The 16,824-nt window shown below is 39.3% G+C and overlaps 1 protein-coding gene across 2 annotated transcripts in view; it reads right to left on the bottom strand.

Annotated features, from left to right (window-relative positions):
* nr2c2ap (nuclear receptor 2C2-associated protein) overlaps window positions 1-7,846 on the bottom strand; it is a 38,376-nt gene extending 30,530 nt beyond the window's left edge. For both annotated transcript variants that reach the window (XM_072915080.1, XM_072915079.1), the window contains exons 1-2: window positions 7,741-7,846; window positions 3,616-3,832 (exon numbers count right to left, since the gene is read on the bottom strand). In XM_072915080.1, coding sequence (XP_072771181.1) covers window positions 3,616-3,832; window positions 7,741-7,759 — 236 coding nt within the window. In that variant the 5' untranslated portion in view covers window positions 7,760-7,846. The remainder of the gene's footprint in view (window positions 1-3,615; window positions 3,833-7,740) is intronic.
* Between the last annotated feature and the right edge of the window lie 8,978 nt (window positions 7,847-16,824).

Consider the following 16,824-nt stretch of genomic DNA (forward strand, 5'->3'; position numbering starts at 1 on the left):
GAGCTCAAAGTAAAGCCGCTGCTCCTCCACATCGAGAAGAGCCAGATGAGGTGGTTCGGGCATCTGGTCAGGATGCCACCCGAACGCCTCCCTAGGAAGGTGTTTCGGGCACGTCCGACCGGTAGGAGGCCACGGGGAAGACCCAGGACACGCTGGGAAGACTATCTCTCCCGGCTGGCCTGGGAACGCCTCGGGATCCCCCGGGAGGAGCTGGACGAAGTGGCTGGGGAGAGGGAAGTCTGGGCTTCCCTGCTTGGGCTGCTGCCCCCGCGACCCGACCTCGGATAAGCGGAAGAAGATGGATGGATGGATGGATGGAGTTAGCTGAGGTATATAATGTACAGTGTATTTTGTCAACAACTGTATGTGTGTAACGTATTTCTTGTGCTGAGCGATCATAAAACGGCTCGCAGTAATCCGCCTCCTGCACCCCCGCCGTAGAATTGTTGTATCAACTAAAGCCCACACTTAAACTTTCCACGTGCAAGATTGAATCTATTTAAAAAAGTTATTTCATAAGAAGCCAAAAAGTGCAAAAACAATAATGTTCGTGTTGGAGGAGTTGTGAATGACTGCAGTGCCACAACATTAGGTACACCTGCAGACTGCAGGTGTATCTAATTCACAACTCCTCCAACACGAACATTATTGTTTTTGCACTTTTTGGCTTCTTATTAAATAACTCTTGTAACCTATTTTCATGGGCTTTCCTCTTTGTGATGTTAAGTTCCTGTTATGCGCTGTTATACAGTATATGCCTTGAGCTCTTATTTTGAAGGCGCTAAGAGCGGAAGTGATGACACGGAGTGGAGCGTAGGTTTTTGAAAGAAGTAAATTAAGTGGTCCTCGTGTAAACTGGAGCCTCCGTGTTTGTTATTTTGTAGTTTCATACAGTATAGGCGACATTTATAAACCCTCGGTTATAATTTTTTAAATAGATTCAATCTTGCACGTGGTAAGTTTAAGTGAGGGCTTTAGTTGCGGCGCATGGACTTAATTTATAAGTAAACGTAAGACCATAATAACGTTTTTTTTTTATTAAATGTGCTTTTTTGTGTGCTACAGTTTGTATGTGTAAAGTTAAAGTTAAATTAAAGTACCAATGATTGTCACACACACACTAGGTGTAATGAAATTTGTCGTCTGCATTTGACCCATCCCCTTGTTCACCCCCTGGGAGGTGAGGGGAGCAGTGGGCAGCAGCGGCGCCGCGCCCGGGAATCATTTTTGGTGATTTAACCCCCAATTCCAACCCTCGATGCTGAGTGCCAAGCAGGGAAGAATGCTGGTATGAGCTTTTAAACATAACCCGTTAACTGCTGCCAATCAAATGGTGAATAAGATACTCTTTAGGGTTCATATGTTTGTAAATCTGACTGTGATGAAGTCAGTGCCTCACCAGCCATCAACCTCACCGCACGTCACTGGTTGTACGGTATACCGGTATTCGTACAGTACCGCAATACTAATGAATCATATTCGGTACTATACCGCCTCTAAAAAGTACCGGTCCCCCACCCCCAATCACGGAGTACTTACAAGCAGACACAGTGTGTAGGCAGAAAAGGGAGAACAGACGCATTTTGGCTTAAAAACTAACGATAAAGGTGAAGTTATAACACTGAAACGCCCTCAAGAAGAGGTGCTTTAAGACATGGCTAGCTAGCTAGCGGCTATTGTCCATCCGCAGTCGGCAGTGTTTTATCTACTTCTAAATCACTAATCCTCACCTCCATGGCGACAAATAAAGTACGTTTCTTACAAGTATCATCCCTGCAGGACGAGGAATAGCTAAACATGCTTCACTACACACCGTAGCTCACCGGTGTCAAAATGTAAACAAACGCCATTGGTGAATCTACCCATAGCATCCACTGTAATGATACTAAGTACATGAGTGTATCTAGTCAATACGATGTAATCAGTGTGATTACATCGATATTTTTTATAATCACAAATTATTTTTTCTTTTAAAATTCTGATTACATTCATAAACTCAGGAAATATGTCCCCGGACACATGAGGACTTTGAATATGACCAATGTCTGATTCTGTAACGATTTGGTATCGGATAGATACCTAAATTTGTGGTATCATCCAAAATTGATTTAAAGTATCAAACAACAGAAGAATAAGTGATTATTACATTTTAACATAAGTGTAGATAGAACATGTTTAGAGAGAATAAGCAGATATTAATAGTAATTGAACAAGTAGATTAATAATTCATTTTCTACCACTTGTCCTCAGTGTTACGGCGGGGGGGTCGCAGCTTACTGGGGATGCAGACGGACCACTCCGGACAAGGGGTGCAGGTAAGAACATGATTTAATCTTCAAAATTAAACACGTACCAAAAACACAAAACAAGCAGAAGGAAAAGCGTGCCGATTGCACGGGAAGCTAAGGCTACCACTTAGCACAGGAAGCATAGACTAGGAGACAAGAAATACTAACGTACCAGGTTGCGTGTAGCAAGCAATGAAGCCAGACTGAGCGTGGCGAGCAAGGTGAATAAATAGCTCTCTGATTAGCGGTTGACAGCAGCTGAGCGTGCCGACCACTAACCAGAGGCAGGTGAACCCAATTAATCCCCATGGAAACTAAAACAAACCCAGAGGTGCACAAACAGGAACTAAGGGAGTTCAAAACTAACAGAACATAACAAAACATTATCTGGACCACGGATCATGACAATCAATAATGTTGACAAAATAATAAAATGGAAAATTACACAATATATGTTACTGCATACGTCAACAGCTAAATTAGTAGCCTTTGTTTGCTTACTTATTACTAAAAGACAAGTGGTCTTGTATGTTCACTATTTTATTTAAGGACACATTTGCAATAAGAAACATATGTTTAATGTACCTTAAGATTTTTTGTTAAAATAAAGCCAATAATGCAATTTTTTGTGGTCCCTTTTATTTAGAAAAGTATCAAAAATCATCGAAATACATTTTGGCACCGGTCCCGGTACCAAAATATTGTTATCGGGACAACACTAATCTTGGGATATGAAAGGGTGTGAAGTGTACACGTGTGATGGACCCGAGTGGTAAAATATTAAAACCTAATAAAATTTTGCTAAAAACCAATATAAATATTAAGAACTCAATGTAGTGAGAGCAGCCGTCCAAAATAAGGGAAGATGATTATGCTTGTTCGCACTTTATTATAATCCAAATTACAGCCACGACAGGAGAAGTGAGTCAATGTCCTGGCTCCACCCACTTCCACGGCATCCTCCTGGCTCCTGCACACAGAATTAAAACGGAGGCAGGCCACGGGGATAAAATTTTCTAAAACCACGGAGACGCTATCCGGGCTGACGTCACACTTAAACGCAAGGTAAACCCTGCCTCTGCTGTAGTTCCGCGTCAAAGTATTGGGTACGCCCACTCTCCTCACCAGTCTCTTGTGGGACCTACGTGGCCGTACTAGTCCCGTCTCGCTCCGCCTCTTGGTCGCTCCCGGGGGGTCACCGCAGGTCTCTAAGCCCCGATCGCCCCTGTCCACAGAACCACACAGCCAGCGCACAACGCACGAGCCCGCAAGCCCACAGCCCAAGGCAGTTGGATTCCCCCACAGATCCACAATACACGACACTTACTTCGGAGGCATAGTTTCCTCTGCCCCTGCGTGTTTTGGGCTTCTTGGGGTTCGCTCCGGTAGCCTGCGGGGTCTGCTGTGTAGTCCGGGAGGTTCCTTCCCAGCCTGCGTGCGTTGACCCGGTCGCTCTTGGCAAAGCCTGTCGATCCTGTCCGGTCGCTTCCTCCTCCTGTCGCTTCCCTCCCTCGGTCGCTCTCCCTTCGGTCGCTCTTCCTTCCCTGAAGCATCCAACAGATGCACACTTGTTGAAAATGGGAGAAAAGGACAAATCCACCTACTCAGTGGCCTAGTGGTTAGAGTGTCCGCCCTGAGATGGGTAGGTTGTGAGTTCAAACCCTGGCCGAGTCATACCAAAGACTATAAAAATAGGACACATTTCCTCCCTGCTTGGCACTCAGCATCAAGGGTTGGAATTGGGGGTTATATCACCAAAAATGATTCCCGGGCGCGGCCACCGCTGCTGCCCACTGATCCCCTCACCTCCCAGGGGGTGATCAAGGGTGATGGGTCAAATGCAGAGAATAATTTCGCCACACCTAGTGTGTGTGTGACAATCATTGGCACTTTAACTTTAACTTAATTTGTCGGCCGGATTCCAAGGACACTTGGAGCTTTTTTTAATTGAGACAGCTTCCGCGCACCGCGATGACGTCAGCACCCCACAAATGTGCCCTGACAACGATGCAGCCGCCGAATTGAGACACAGCTTTTGAGTTCCTTCTTTTTCTTTATCCTCTTGTGGGGCAGACTGGCTCATACATGCACTGCTGCCCACTGCTCCCCTCACCTCCCAGGGGGTGAACAAGGGGATGGGTCAAATGCAGAGGACAAATTTCACCACACCTAGTGTGTGTGTGACTATCATTGGAACTTTACCTTTTTAACTTTAACTTTAACACATGCACCCGCCGCTGTTGCCATTTCCAATACAATGTATAGTAAATGGTAAATGGGTTGTACTTGTATAGCGCTTTTCTACCTTTATAAGGAACTCAAAGCGCTTTGACACTATTTTCCACATTCACCCATTGACACACACATTCACACATTCACACACTGATGGCGGGAGCTGCCATGCACGGCGCTAACCAGGACCATCAGGAGCAAGGGTGAAGTGTCTTGCTCAAGGACACAACGGACGTGACTAGGATGGTAGAAGGTGGGGATTGAACCAGTAACCCTCAGATTGCTGGCACGGCCACTCTCCCAACTTCGCCACGCCGTAGTGTGTAGTTCTAACTTGTATCTGTCAGTAGACTCAATATGGAAGCACCAAAAACTACAACATGGCTGACGGGGAGAAGACAGTTGCAGTTCTAGTGTGTGTGTGACAATCATTGGTACTTTAATTTTAACTTTAAATAAAACCACCCACAAAAAGGCGCATTCAAAAGAGATGGTCCGAAAGTATCTTGAAGATGATCCGTAAAATATAATCTATGCAAAAGTTTGACCCAAGAACGCCCATTACATCTTATGTAGACCAGAAAGTCTACAAAAAAAAAAATCCTAATATGACCCCTTTAAGTCAATCTCTGACTATGAGGTAATGCTAGCGAGTAAATCCAGATGTTTTTGTCGGATCTTACAGGGTTCAGTGAGACATTTGCTTGTAACTCAAAGTTTTGGTTGGTCTCAATTGCTCTGTTTATTGCTATTCTGAATGTTGCTGGGTCGTGTTTGGTTTTGGAATTGGATTGCATTATTATGGTATTGTTGTGTATTGTTTTGTTTGATTGATTAATAAATTCTAAAAAATAAAAAAAAGTTTTGGTTGCAATTCCAAAAAATAACATTTAGCCAATAAACAGCTCTTATTTAAAAACACTCTTAAATTGGGGCAGTCTTAAGTTGATGCACCACTGTACAAGATTAGCAGCATGTTCGTAACCACGAAACATCGGAACATGAAATGTAAACTGAGGACCACTTGTAATTTTATCTTGAACAAAAACTAATACAAATTCTTAAATAAACTTGTAGTCCCCACTTTTGAAATGTCCATGCATCTATACATCCATTTACTGATCTTTCTGTCTGTCATGTCTGTGTGATCATGTTTTGTTTTAGTCATGTTCGGTTTTGTTTTTGGACTTTTTGTGCACTTTTGTTTGTTTTGTCACCATAGCAACCATTAGTTTTCACCTGTCAAGTCACGCACCTGTTTCACGTTTTGAGTCACGCACCTATTTTCACTAATCATGTCTGTAGTATTTAAGTTCATTGTTTTCAGTTTGTCTTTCTGGCAACATCCGCATTCATACCCCTGACACACACCTGACACTCTACTTCATGTTCAATTCACGCTGCTTTCTTCATAGTCCATGCCAAGTAAGTTTTTTGTTTATTAATGCCACAGTTAGTGTTTTTGTTTCATTGTTCATAGTTTCAGCCGTTGTGCAAGTTTTGTGTTTATAGTCAAGTTTTGTACTTCCGCCCTTGTGCGCGCCTTTTGTTTGCTTCTTTTTTTGTAGTTGTAGTGTTAAAATAAATCATGTACTCCCCTTCACGCCACATCTGGTCCAAATCTTTTGCACCTCGGGAGAACAAACCACGCCACAGTCCCAGTTGTGACACTGTCCAGGTAAAGTTACGATACATGTCAGACCGACGTCCGACTTCCAACGCACCATTAGGAGACAAGCAATTATTTCATTTTGGTGTAACTCCTCATGTGGTAGAGTTTGCGGACACCGCACACCGCAATGCCCAATACGAGTCAGGGAATGCAAGTAATATGAGAAGCCACTTGATGAACCATTACTTCGAAAATATCCTCGATGTGAAACCAAGAAGCCAGTAAGGCCAAACATCAATTTGTTAGGTGTTTACTTAGGTGAAAGTTAAATTGTCAGTTAACCTCGGAAGAATTGGTATTCTCAAAACTAACACAAAATTGTCCATTGCAGAGGACACTAGTTGTCAGTAAGTTAAAAGTTGAAAGACACTAAACTGAACATTATTGATCGCCACTGCCATGCTTAACTGTAGACAAGTCAGGATTATTATTACCGTATTTTACCAGTCGCAGTTTTTTTCGTAGTTTGGCCGGGGGTGCGACTTATACTAAGGAGCGACTTATGTGTGAAATTATTAACACATTACCGTAAAATATCAAATAATATTATTTAACTCATTCCCGTAAGAGACTAGACGTATAAGATTTCATGGGATTTAGCGATTAGGAGTGACAGATTGTTTGGTAAACGTATAGCATGTTCTATATGTTATAGTTATTTGAATGACTCTTACCATAATATGTTACGTTAACATACCAGGCACGTTCTCAGTTGGTTATTTATGCCTCATATAACGTACACTTATTCAGCCTGTTGTTCACTATTCTTTATTTATTTTAAATTGCCTTTCAAATGTCTATTCTTGGTGTTGGCTTTTATCAAATAAATTTCCCCCAAAAATGCGACTTATACTCCAGTGCGACTTATATATGTTTTCTTCCTTCTTTATTCCGCATTTTCGGCTGGTGCGACTTATACTCCGGAGCGACTTATACTCCGAAAAATACGGTACTTATTTTTGTGGCCAGCCTTTTAAACAATAAGCTGTGTGTTGAGTAGTAAATCTATACTACACTGATTATGCCAAAGTTTCATTTCCATTGTCCTTTGGAGAATATATAGTAATATATTTCTTGCTGAAATGTAATGGTTGTACTCACTTTTGAGAGGCTATGTATGAGTCTTACTATTTCCTCTTTTGACTTGGGTTGCAGTACTCTCTGTTTTAGATGTATTCTTCTCAGGTTCCTTTCCATACGGCTAGTAAGCACCTTTTAGATGTAAATTAGATTAAATATGGATGTTCTTGACTTTCCAAAAATTACAATGCAATTACTTAACAAATTATGTCCTTGGCTGGTGGTGTTTTCATTCAGTATTGGATAGATTCTCACTGTCCTCTTTTGTCTCCATTGATTAGATCCAAAAGATACCAGACAAATAAACCAATGGTATTGTTCTGTTTAATGAGAAAGATTTCATTGGCTATTGTCCTTTTAGAACTCCACAAGATGCTGTGATTAGGTTGGTTCCATTGTGGAGAAAAAGAGGAAATTGGTGTCTCATGGTCAATGTTTTCACAATAAGAAGTCTCTAGCATTTCTTACCCTTGAGTCCACCCTCCATCTGCCTTTTTGGAGTCTGTCCTATCAGGCTGCGTGAATGGTTTGCAAAGTTGTTTTGGCCTTGGTCATTTTTTCATAGCATTTTTATCGCCGTGGAAACATGGTGGTTGCATATATTTGCTCGCCCAATCATCATCAACATCGAGAGACATTGGAGTTGTTGGAAGTTCAAACTTTAATTGTATCAGTTGTACCTTGAGTTTGGAAGAAATGTACTCAAAATTTGCCTGCACCGGAGAGAAGTGTCAACATTTATTATTGGACGTAAGCCTGGTTGGAATTACCTTTATCACCGCTTTGTGTTGAACGAAGAAAGATAGAGTTAAAAAGAGACACACCTGATTACATAAGAACCTTTAAAAGTTAAAAAGTGGTCCAATTTGGAATTCAGAAAACAACCTAAAAAATTCATACAAGATGTAAGCAGATATCATGAGACATCATCTAATACAGCAAATGCTTTATTTGCACTACAGGCAGGGACGTTAATTGTAAGCAGTTGATAATTGGGAAAAGGATGTTATTTCCAAAATTTGAAAACTCATTATTGGGCTGTTAACGTTAACAGCCCAACAGCAGCTGCATGTTATTAGTAAAAAGAAATTATCACGTTATCAAATATGAATGAAAATTAATCACATCCGGGTTGAAGTGGAACTGTACTTTTTTTTTAAGAATTTTTCCTATCGTTCACAGTCATTATGAAAGACAAGAAGACAGACACATTTTTAAAAAGCGCATTTACAGCGGAGCCAATGGGAGCTCCTCTATTCCGCCCAATAAATCCAATAGATAACCATTTAAAAAGCGCCAAGAATACTCCATTTACATTTTGTGACTATTCGTGAATGTTAACCAAGTATTACTGAAATTGCTAACATAAGCACTAACGCAGACAAACTATTTATAGCGTCGATGTGATCCCTACCGTGTGTCCCAATGTTTTTCCCAATGTCCGCTGCTTCCTCACTTCCCTGCTTCTTGGAAATGTATTGTAAATTAAAAATCATGTCTCTGACCTGGAAAGTAGATGGCTGAGGATGTAATCTGACAAGTTGATACACTTTGACAGTCATTTAGGACCTGGAATTGGCAAGAACAACACGAAAAGACGCTTGGTCCCCAGAGGTGGGTAGTAACGCGCTACATTTACTCCGTTACATCTACTTGAGTACATTTTGGGATGAATTGTACTTCTAAGAGTAGTTTTAATGCAACATACTTTTACTTTTACTTGAGTATATTTATAGAGAAGAAACGCTACTTTTACTCCGCTCCATTTATCAACATTCAGCTCGCTACTGATTTTTATCGATCTGTTAATGCACGCTTTGTTTGTTTAGGTTTGTCAGACAGACTTTCAAAGTAGGATCTATCGCATGCCTGCGTTTCACCAATCAAATACAGTCACTGGTGACGTTTGACTCCGTTTCACCAATCAAACAGAGCCAGGCGGTCACATGATTAACTGCACATAAAGTTTCAGTGGCAACAAGCTTAAAGCTTACATGAACTCAATGTCAAATTTGAGGAAGCACACCGCGGTAAGTAATGTTAGTAGATATTTTGGCTGTCACCGTAGGCTGATGTTAGCTTCCCTGCTATGAATCACTGTCAAATGTACATTGTTTGGGGACATTTATTAGCGCACTGCAGCCTCATAGAGAGACAGACAAAGACACACACACACACACACACACAAACACGCGCATGCATAGAAACACCAGTCAGAAGTGCACAGTGTCTTCCCAGATGCAGCCCACACCTATCAGTTTATGGTTTGCATAAAGGCTAACTTGTTATTTTCCTTTATATCAGTGGTTCTTAACCTTGTTGGAGGTACCGAACCCCACCACCGTGGACCCCGACTTAAACAAGTTGAAATGCGTATTCGGGTGTTACCATTTAGTGGTCAATTGTACGGAATATGTACTGTATACTGTGTAAACTGTACTGTTTCATATAATGTATTCTCTTCCTTTGCAATCTGCGAGTAAAAGTTTAAATCGATCAATCAAACAACCTGCAAATCAGATGGAAAATTAGGCGGAACATTGTTGGGTCCACAATACGCAGATAGGGAGAAGTTTTTATTTACACGATAAGTCGGATGTGTCTTTACCTCTGTGGCGGAGGCTCCGCCGAACCCCTGAGGCCGACTCACCGAACCCCTAGGGTTCGATCGAACCCAGGTTAACAACCACTGCTTTATAATCTCTGTTTACTGAGCCTATGGTGCTGTTAAGTTATTGTGGCTCAATTTGCCTTAATTTTTTTGATGTTAATGTATATTATTTAATATATATTATTGTTTTAGTTGCTAAAGAGATATTCCTGGCTCTGAATTTGCTCATTGCTATTTTTATGTTTTTGTGCATTATTTGTTGCCGTCTTCATTAAACAAACAGGTTACTCATCAGTTACTCAGTACTTGAGTAGTTTTTTCACAACATACTTTTTACTTTTACTCAAGTAAATATTTGGGTGACTACTCCTTACTTTTACTTGAGTAATACATCTCTAAAGTAACAGTACTCTTACTTGAGTACAATTTCTGGCTACTCTACCCACCTCTGTTGGTCCCCCACCCTGTTTCTTTGCAAGGATTATGAGGCATTGTTCATCTAAATGGGAATATATGAACATCCCAGCAGTCGGCATACTAATGACAGCCGACCTTGTACAGTAAGTGATTTTTTATCATCATGCATCAATTAGTGATGAAGAAAAAAAAGTAAATGTGATGTGTTTTTTAAATGAATGTGCCGTGTATGCTTAAAATGATCAAAATACGTAAATATTAAATGTTATTATAAATGTGCCCATCACTACAATTCATATATACTTACATCATGTATATAAAACCCTAATTGAGGTGTTTGGATGTTTTAAGGGCTTTATAGGCAGAATTTAACAAACTTTTGATCAAATTTATTTAATATCTAGAATGCATAAAAAAACAAAAAAACATCCGTCGTCATGTCTCTCATAATGATTGTGAACGATAGGAAAAATTCCCCCAAAACTGCAGTTCCCCTTTAAAGCTTAACCCGGTTACACGGTCTGTGATCGCGACTATGGCAGCCATTTCTGCTTCAAAACAGAACTTTTGCTAAAACTGAGATAACCTGTTGGTATCGCAGCAACAAACGTTCGTATTATCGGCGCACATCAAGTTTAAAGTACCATCTTAAAGCGAAACATGTACACGAGGATGGCGCCGACAGTGTTGCCAATCCTTTTGGCGACTTTTGTAAACAGCTGCTAGCGACAAATTTTGCAACTTTTCTCGGGTATATTGGAGACTTTTTTGTGTCTTGGCGACTCTGAGGTGAAAACAAGCAGCGGTCACTGTCTTCACCGAGCAGTGACGGGTGTTGCCGGTCGGTCAGTTGCTGCTCGCGCCGCTAGCTACATGCTAGCACGAATGCTAGCTGCATCGACAACAAGCAGGGCTGGCAAAGTTTATTGTGTCAATTGTCAGGTTCAAACGCTGATGACATCTATGAAACAAGACAAGAAGCAAGGAATTAAACAGAGACAGAATTAAATTTAGCTCAATGAGGAGAAACACGTAGACACTGTACCCTTGCACAGTGTCGTCCCACGCTCTGACGAAAGATTGTACGCCTCCTCTTTTATTTGGACTTTCCCTGATTACATGGCAACAGCTGTTTCTAAGGGAGGGGGGTCGTAAATAGCCGCTTCCTTGGGTTACAAAACAGTTCAAAGAAAAGGTCGTAAAACATTTCAAAGAAAAGGTACCTGGAGCTTGGTCCTGCTTCTTCTCCGCTTTGTAGATCTCGGGTTAAGAAAAAATCTTCCTGTGGATTACAATAGAAGAAAGAAACCAAAGCCTTCATGTCGCTTCCCATCGTACACAGTGGAGTTTTACAAGCCTTTTGCTTGGTAGGATCAAAGACAGCTTTTGTCTTCTCGCAGGGCGAGCTGAACTCAATGTAACACAACGTTTTGTGATAACTTAGACACAATTATTCTGACAGATTGAATTAAGTTAAACATATGCCTTTGCTAAACGGACAGCCACGGCATGAAGGACATCTAACATCTGTGAAGACCAAGTCCCTGCAAGAAGATGTCATTCATATCACCACAGCTGATCTGTCGTTCAATACCTTGGAGTGGCACTAATACATCAAGGATGAACCAACTGTACGACAAAAACAAAAGCACCAATTTGCAACTACAGACTGAATGTACATGTATTTTGCTTCATGGAAAACGTTGGACATCTGTAAGTAATCACATGAATTACATTTTAACAGAAGGTCTATTTATTTGCAAATAAATAAAAATCAGTGTGTGTATAAGAATCGTAATAGTTGGTCACAATAACAGTGATATAAAATGTTCATATCTTTACATCCCAAGCCACAACACAACAACACAAAGCCAAACACAAAACAACGAAAGTGACGGACACAATGGAAGTAACAGCGGACCAAGGTTTGTGAAAGTGACTGAGGCGGAAAATTGAAGAAGTTTTAAAGAACAAAATTGGAAAAGTAAGTGAAAGTAAGCCTTTGCGATTGTTGTCACTTTCTGGTCCGCTTGGTCTGCTGACACTTCTGTTGTCCACTTAATGTTGTTGTGTTGTGGGTTAAAGTTGTCGTGCTGAGGCGTTTGCATTTGTTGTGGCGTTTGAAATTGTTGTGACCTTTCTCGGCCACCGTAAAAAAACAAACCAGAGAATAAATAAAAACAAATTAATAAAATAAAACTACAAAAGACACAGAGGACAATGATCACACAACCACCTCATGTCAAGTTAAAAGCCAGAAAATGAAACTGTGTTTTAAGAAAGAATAATAACTGTGTTTGTGTTTGTTTGTTTTTTTACTTTAACAATGTTTTGGAGTGCATGTGAAAGTAGAAAGGAAACATTGCTCTCTTGATCACGTGCCCATTTATTAACAAGTATTCTATGATGCACAGAAACAGAACCAATGTTATAATAGCTTTAAAGTACCAGTATAATGGAAAAACAAGTTGCTTCTATATTGAAGTGATTATCATACTTGTCAACCTTGAGACCTCCGAATTTGGGAGATTGGGGGGCTGGGTGGGGGGGCAGGGTTAAGGGGGAGGAGTATATTTATAGCTAGAATTCACTGAAATTATAGTATTTATATATATATATATATATATATATATATATATATATATATATATATATATATATATATATATATATATATAAAGAAAGTGTTTTAGCGCTTTTCAAAGCACTCAAAGACGCTTTACAGGAGAAAAAATTAAAATATGAAATTGTTTAAAGTAATAATATAAAATACAGGAAATATAAAAGCATTACATTGTAAAATACATAATAATACAGGACAATTACAAAACAGGACATTACAAGACACAGAACACTAATCACTAATCACTGGTTAAAAGCAGATCTGAATAGGTGTGTTTTGAGAAGGCTTTTGAAGGTTACATATATAAAGGTTGTATATATATATATATATATATATAACATATATGTAACCTTCAAAAGCCTTCTCAAAACACACCTAAGGTTACATATATAAAGGTTATATATATATATATATATATATATATAACATATATGTAACCTTCAAAAGCCTTCTCAAAACACACACACACATATATATATATATATATATATATATATATATATATATATATATATATATATATATATATATATATATATATATATATATATATATAAACACACATTTATATATATATATATATATGTGTGTTTTGAGAAGGCTTTTGAAGGTTACATATATATATATATATATATATATATATATATATATATATATATATATATATATATATATATATATATATATAAAACCTTTATATATGTAACCTTAGGTGTGTTTTGAGAAGGCTTTTGAAGGTTACATATATGTTATATATATATATATATATATATATATATATATATATATATATATATATATGTAACCTTTATATATGTAACCTTCAAAAGCCTTCTCAAAACACACCTATTCAGATCTGCTTTTAACCAGTGATTAGTGATTAGTGTTCTGTGTCTTGTAATGTCCTGTCTTGTAATTGTCCTGAATTATTATGTATTTTACAATGTACTGCTTTTATATTTCCTGTATTTTATATTATTACTTTAAACAGTTTCATATTTTAATGTTTTCTCCTGTAAAGCGTCTTTGAGTGCTTTGAAAAGCGCTATACTAAATAAAATGTATTATTATTATTATAATTCAACCACACAACAGCTCCAATGTGTGTCTATCCCTTTTCCCGGCAAAACTCTAACTTCCCTATCTCTCCCGGAAGTCCCGCCCCCCAGCCAAAGTCATTGGCTAACACCCCGTAGCCAGCCGCTACAGTATTAACGTGCCGGCTGGAATCAACACACGCTGAGAAACAGCTCCGTGCCTGCCTACTTTATGGGTTATAGATAAACCTATGGATAACGGAGACATATATAATAGTCTTCTTTTCGGGTGAGAGACGACGCTAAAGGCAGTGCCTTTAAGGCACGCCCCCAATGCAGTTGTCCGGCTGGAAATCGGGAGATTTTCGGGAGAATGGTTGTCCTGGGAGATTTTCGGGAGAGGCACTGAAATTCGGGAGTCTCCCGGAAAATTTGGGAGGGTTGGCAAGTTTGTACTGTATATATCTGATTTATAACACCTAAAGACTTCCGAAGTTTGCGAGTAACTAGATATGACCAAAATACATCAATCTCAAAGATGTCCGCGATGTACCACAGATTCCTTTGCCAACAGCAATGGTAATCATGCAAACTTTGTGACAGCCAACAATGATTATTTTGGGAAAATTATGATCCAGAACCCTATGTTTTTGAGCCTGCAAGGAGGATGAGCAATGAGTTTTACAAGCTGTCTGCTAAACAGATCCAGCTTTAGTGAAATACCATAGCATCATGTAGCAGTATTGCTACGTGCTAAACAAGAAATACAAACTACCCACATAATATAACGGCCACTTACTGTACAATGTCTGCTCTCACCGGGATGCTGACTGATCAGATGTTTTTCTTTTCTGTTTAGACGAAGAATGAAAAATAATCCACACGAAGGGTTAAAAAGAGAAGACACTTGTCTCCGGTGTTGTCGTGTTCTCTCTCTCCATCTCTGGCTATAAATTGAATGTCACAGAGTAAGAAATTCTCCATTTATTGCTAAATCCTTCGATTTTGCATGTGAGAGGCATGATTTGTAATTTGGAATTAACTTTCACTAGCAGGACACTGACAGACTCAAGACCGCTTGTTATAATGCGCCTCTAAAAATTGTTTGCCTGCGTTAGCGCTTGTAATAACAATATCGCTAATACTTGGTTAATATTCAGGTCACAATGTGTAAATGGAGTATTGTTGGCAGGTTTTGCATGGTTATTTGGAGGGCTTCATGGTTCATGTCCATGTTCCTTTAGGAACACGATATACAATATAAATTATTTGAATTTATCAGGCAATAGAGACTTTATTTCTTGCGACTTGTCGTGATAATGCACGTTGATGATTCATCGATTCTGTCTGTGTCCCGCAAATTTGACAAGACTGCAATGAAAGCATCCTCAACGGAATGTAGTGTGAAGCCGCTTTTAAGTCATTAATTCTCGCCTCCGTGGTGGCAAATAAACTACGTTTCTTTCAAGTATTATCACTGGACGGGAAATAGCTAAACATGCTACACTATACACCGTAGGAGGATACAAAAAGTGAGCAAATCGTTATGGATATCGACAATAATGATACTGCATATAATGTAATATATGATCGATACTACATGATTTTTTTCGTTTTGTATTGATATTAGCCAGGAAGTGCAGTTTGTACCTGGACACCACAGGACTTTTAGGGCCTAAACTTAATAATTGAAATTAGTGCCAATAGAGGTTTTTGCATTGTTTAGTTATGTTGTGTACTATTGACTTTGTTTTGCTCAAAATATTGTAAAAGGCAATTAGGAAATAATTGTAATTCTTATTTTGGTATTGTTACACCGCCATTCTATGTTTTTGTCTGACTATATTGATCAAAAATGTAATCACTTAATAATCTAACATTGTAAAACCAATAATGGACAAAATAGATACCCAAATTTGGAACACATTTCCACATATTTAAGGTGGATTTAGATGATCTGTTTGATGATTAAACACAATCTCAGCTGCCTAAAGACACAGATGGCATTTGTTTTTAACAGTATGTGGGAGAATTAGAGGGATGTAATGCATCCTCATGCTTGTAAATGATCCAATTGAGGTGCGGGGAAAAAGTGGGGAAAAAACATGAGACACATCTGCCAAACCGCCACAGCAATTAAGACATACTTTTTTTTCCTTACGTCTCCTGGCAGAGATCCCCCTGTTCAGCTCGGTGGTGAAATTTTCCGCTCCAGTTTGAGTGTGGTTCTTTAATTAAATCATTAAAAAGCAGAGCATTTGCACAATATGCTCCATTGCCTTCATTACAATGCACATTCACTCCACTCAACATGAGGGAGGGATTTCATTTTTTTTGTGTCTGTAGCTTGCAGGGAGCTCACCTTCTAGTTGCCTTGTAAAGGTGGCAACACATGCTAGCACTGTTTTGAACGACAAAGAATGAGATATTACTCTGAATAATCTCGGCCTGAGCCGATAACAAATTTTGCTTGACGATATATTGACCTACAAATTATTGCTGATAAGCAATATTATTGCCATCATTTTTTGAGACCAAATTAACTAACCACTGATGAAATAATAATGCATAATAATAATGCAAGTATGCAATGCAAACTTTTAAATATCCACTGCTTAGATTACACGATAGATAACTACTTACACTCATTGTGGTCCTACATACAAAACATACCTCTTTATCAACGCTTTAGGCCATACTTGCCAACCCTCCCGATTTCTCCGGGAGACTCCCGAATTTCAGTGCCCCTCCCGGAAATCTCCCGGAGCAACCATTCTCCCGAATTTCTCCCGATTTTCAACCGGACAACAATATTAAGGGCGTGCCGGGATGGCACTGCCTTTAGCGTCCTCTACAACCAGTCG

The sequence above is a fragment of the Nerophis lumbriciformis genome, linkage group LG18, assembly GCF_033978685.3.
Source record: "Nerophis lumbriciformis linkage group LG18, RoL_Nlum_v2.1, whole genome shotgun sequence".
Taxonomy (NCBI): domain Eukaryota; kingdom Metazoa; phylum Chordata; class Actinopteri; order Syngnathiformes; family Syngnathidae; genus Nerophis; species Nerophis lumbriciformis.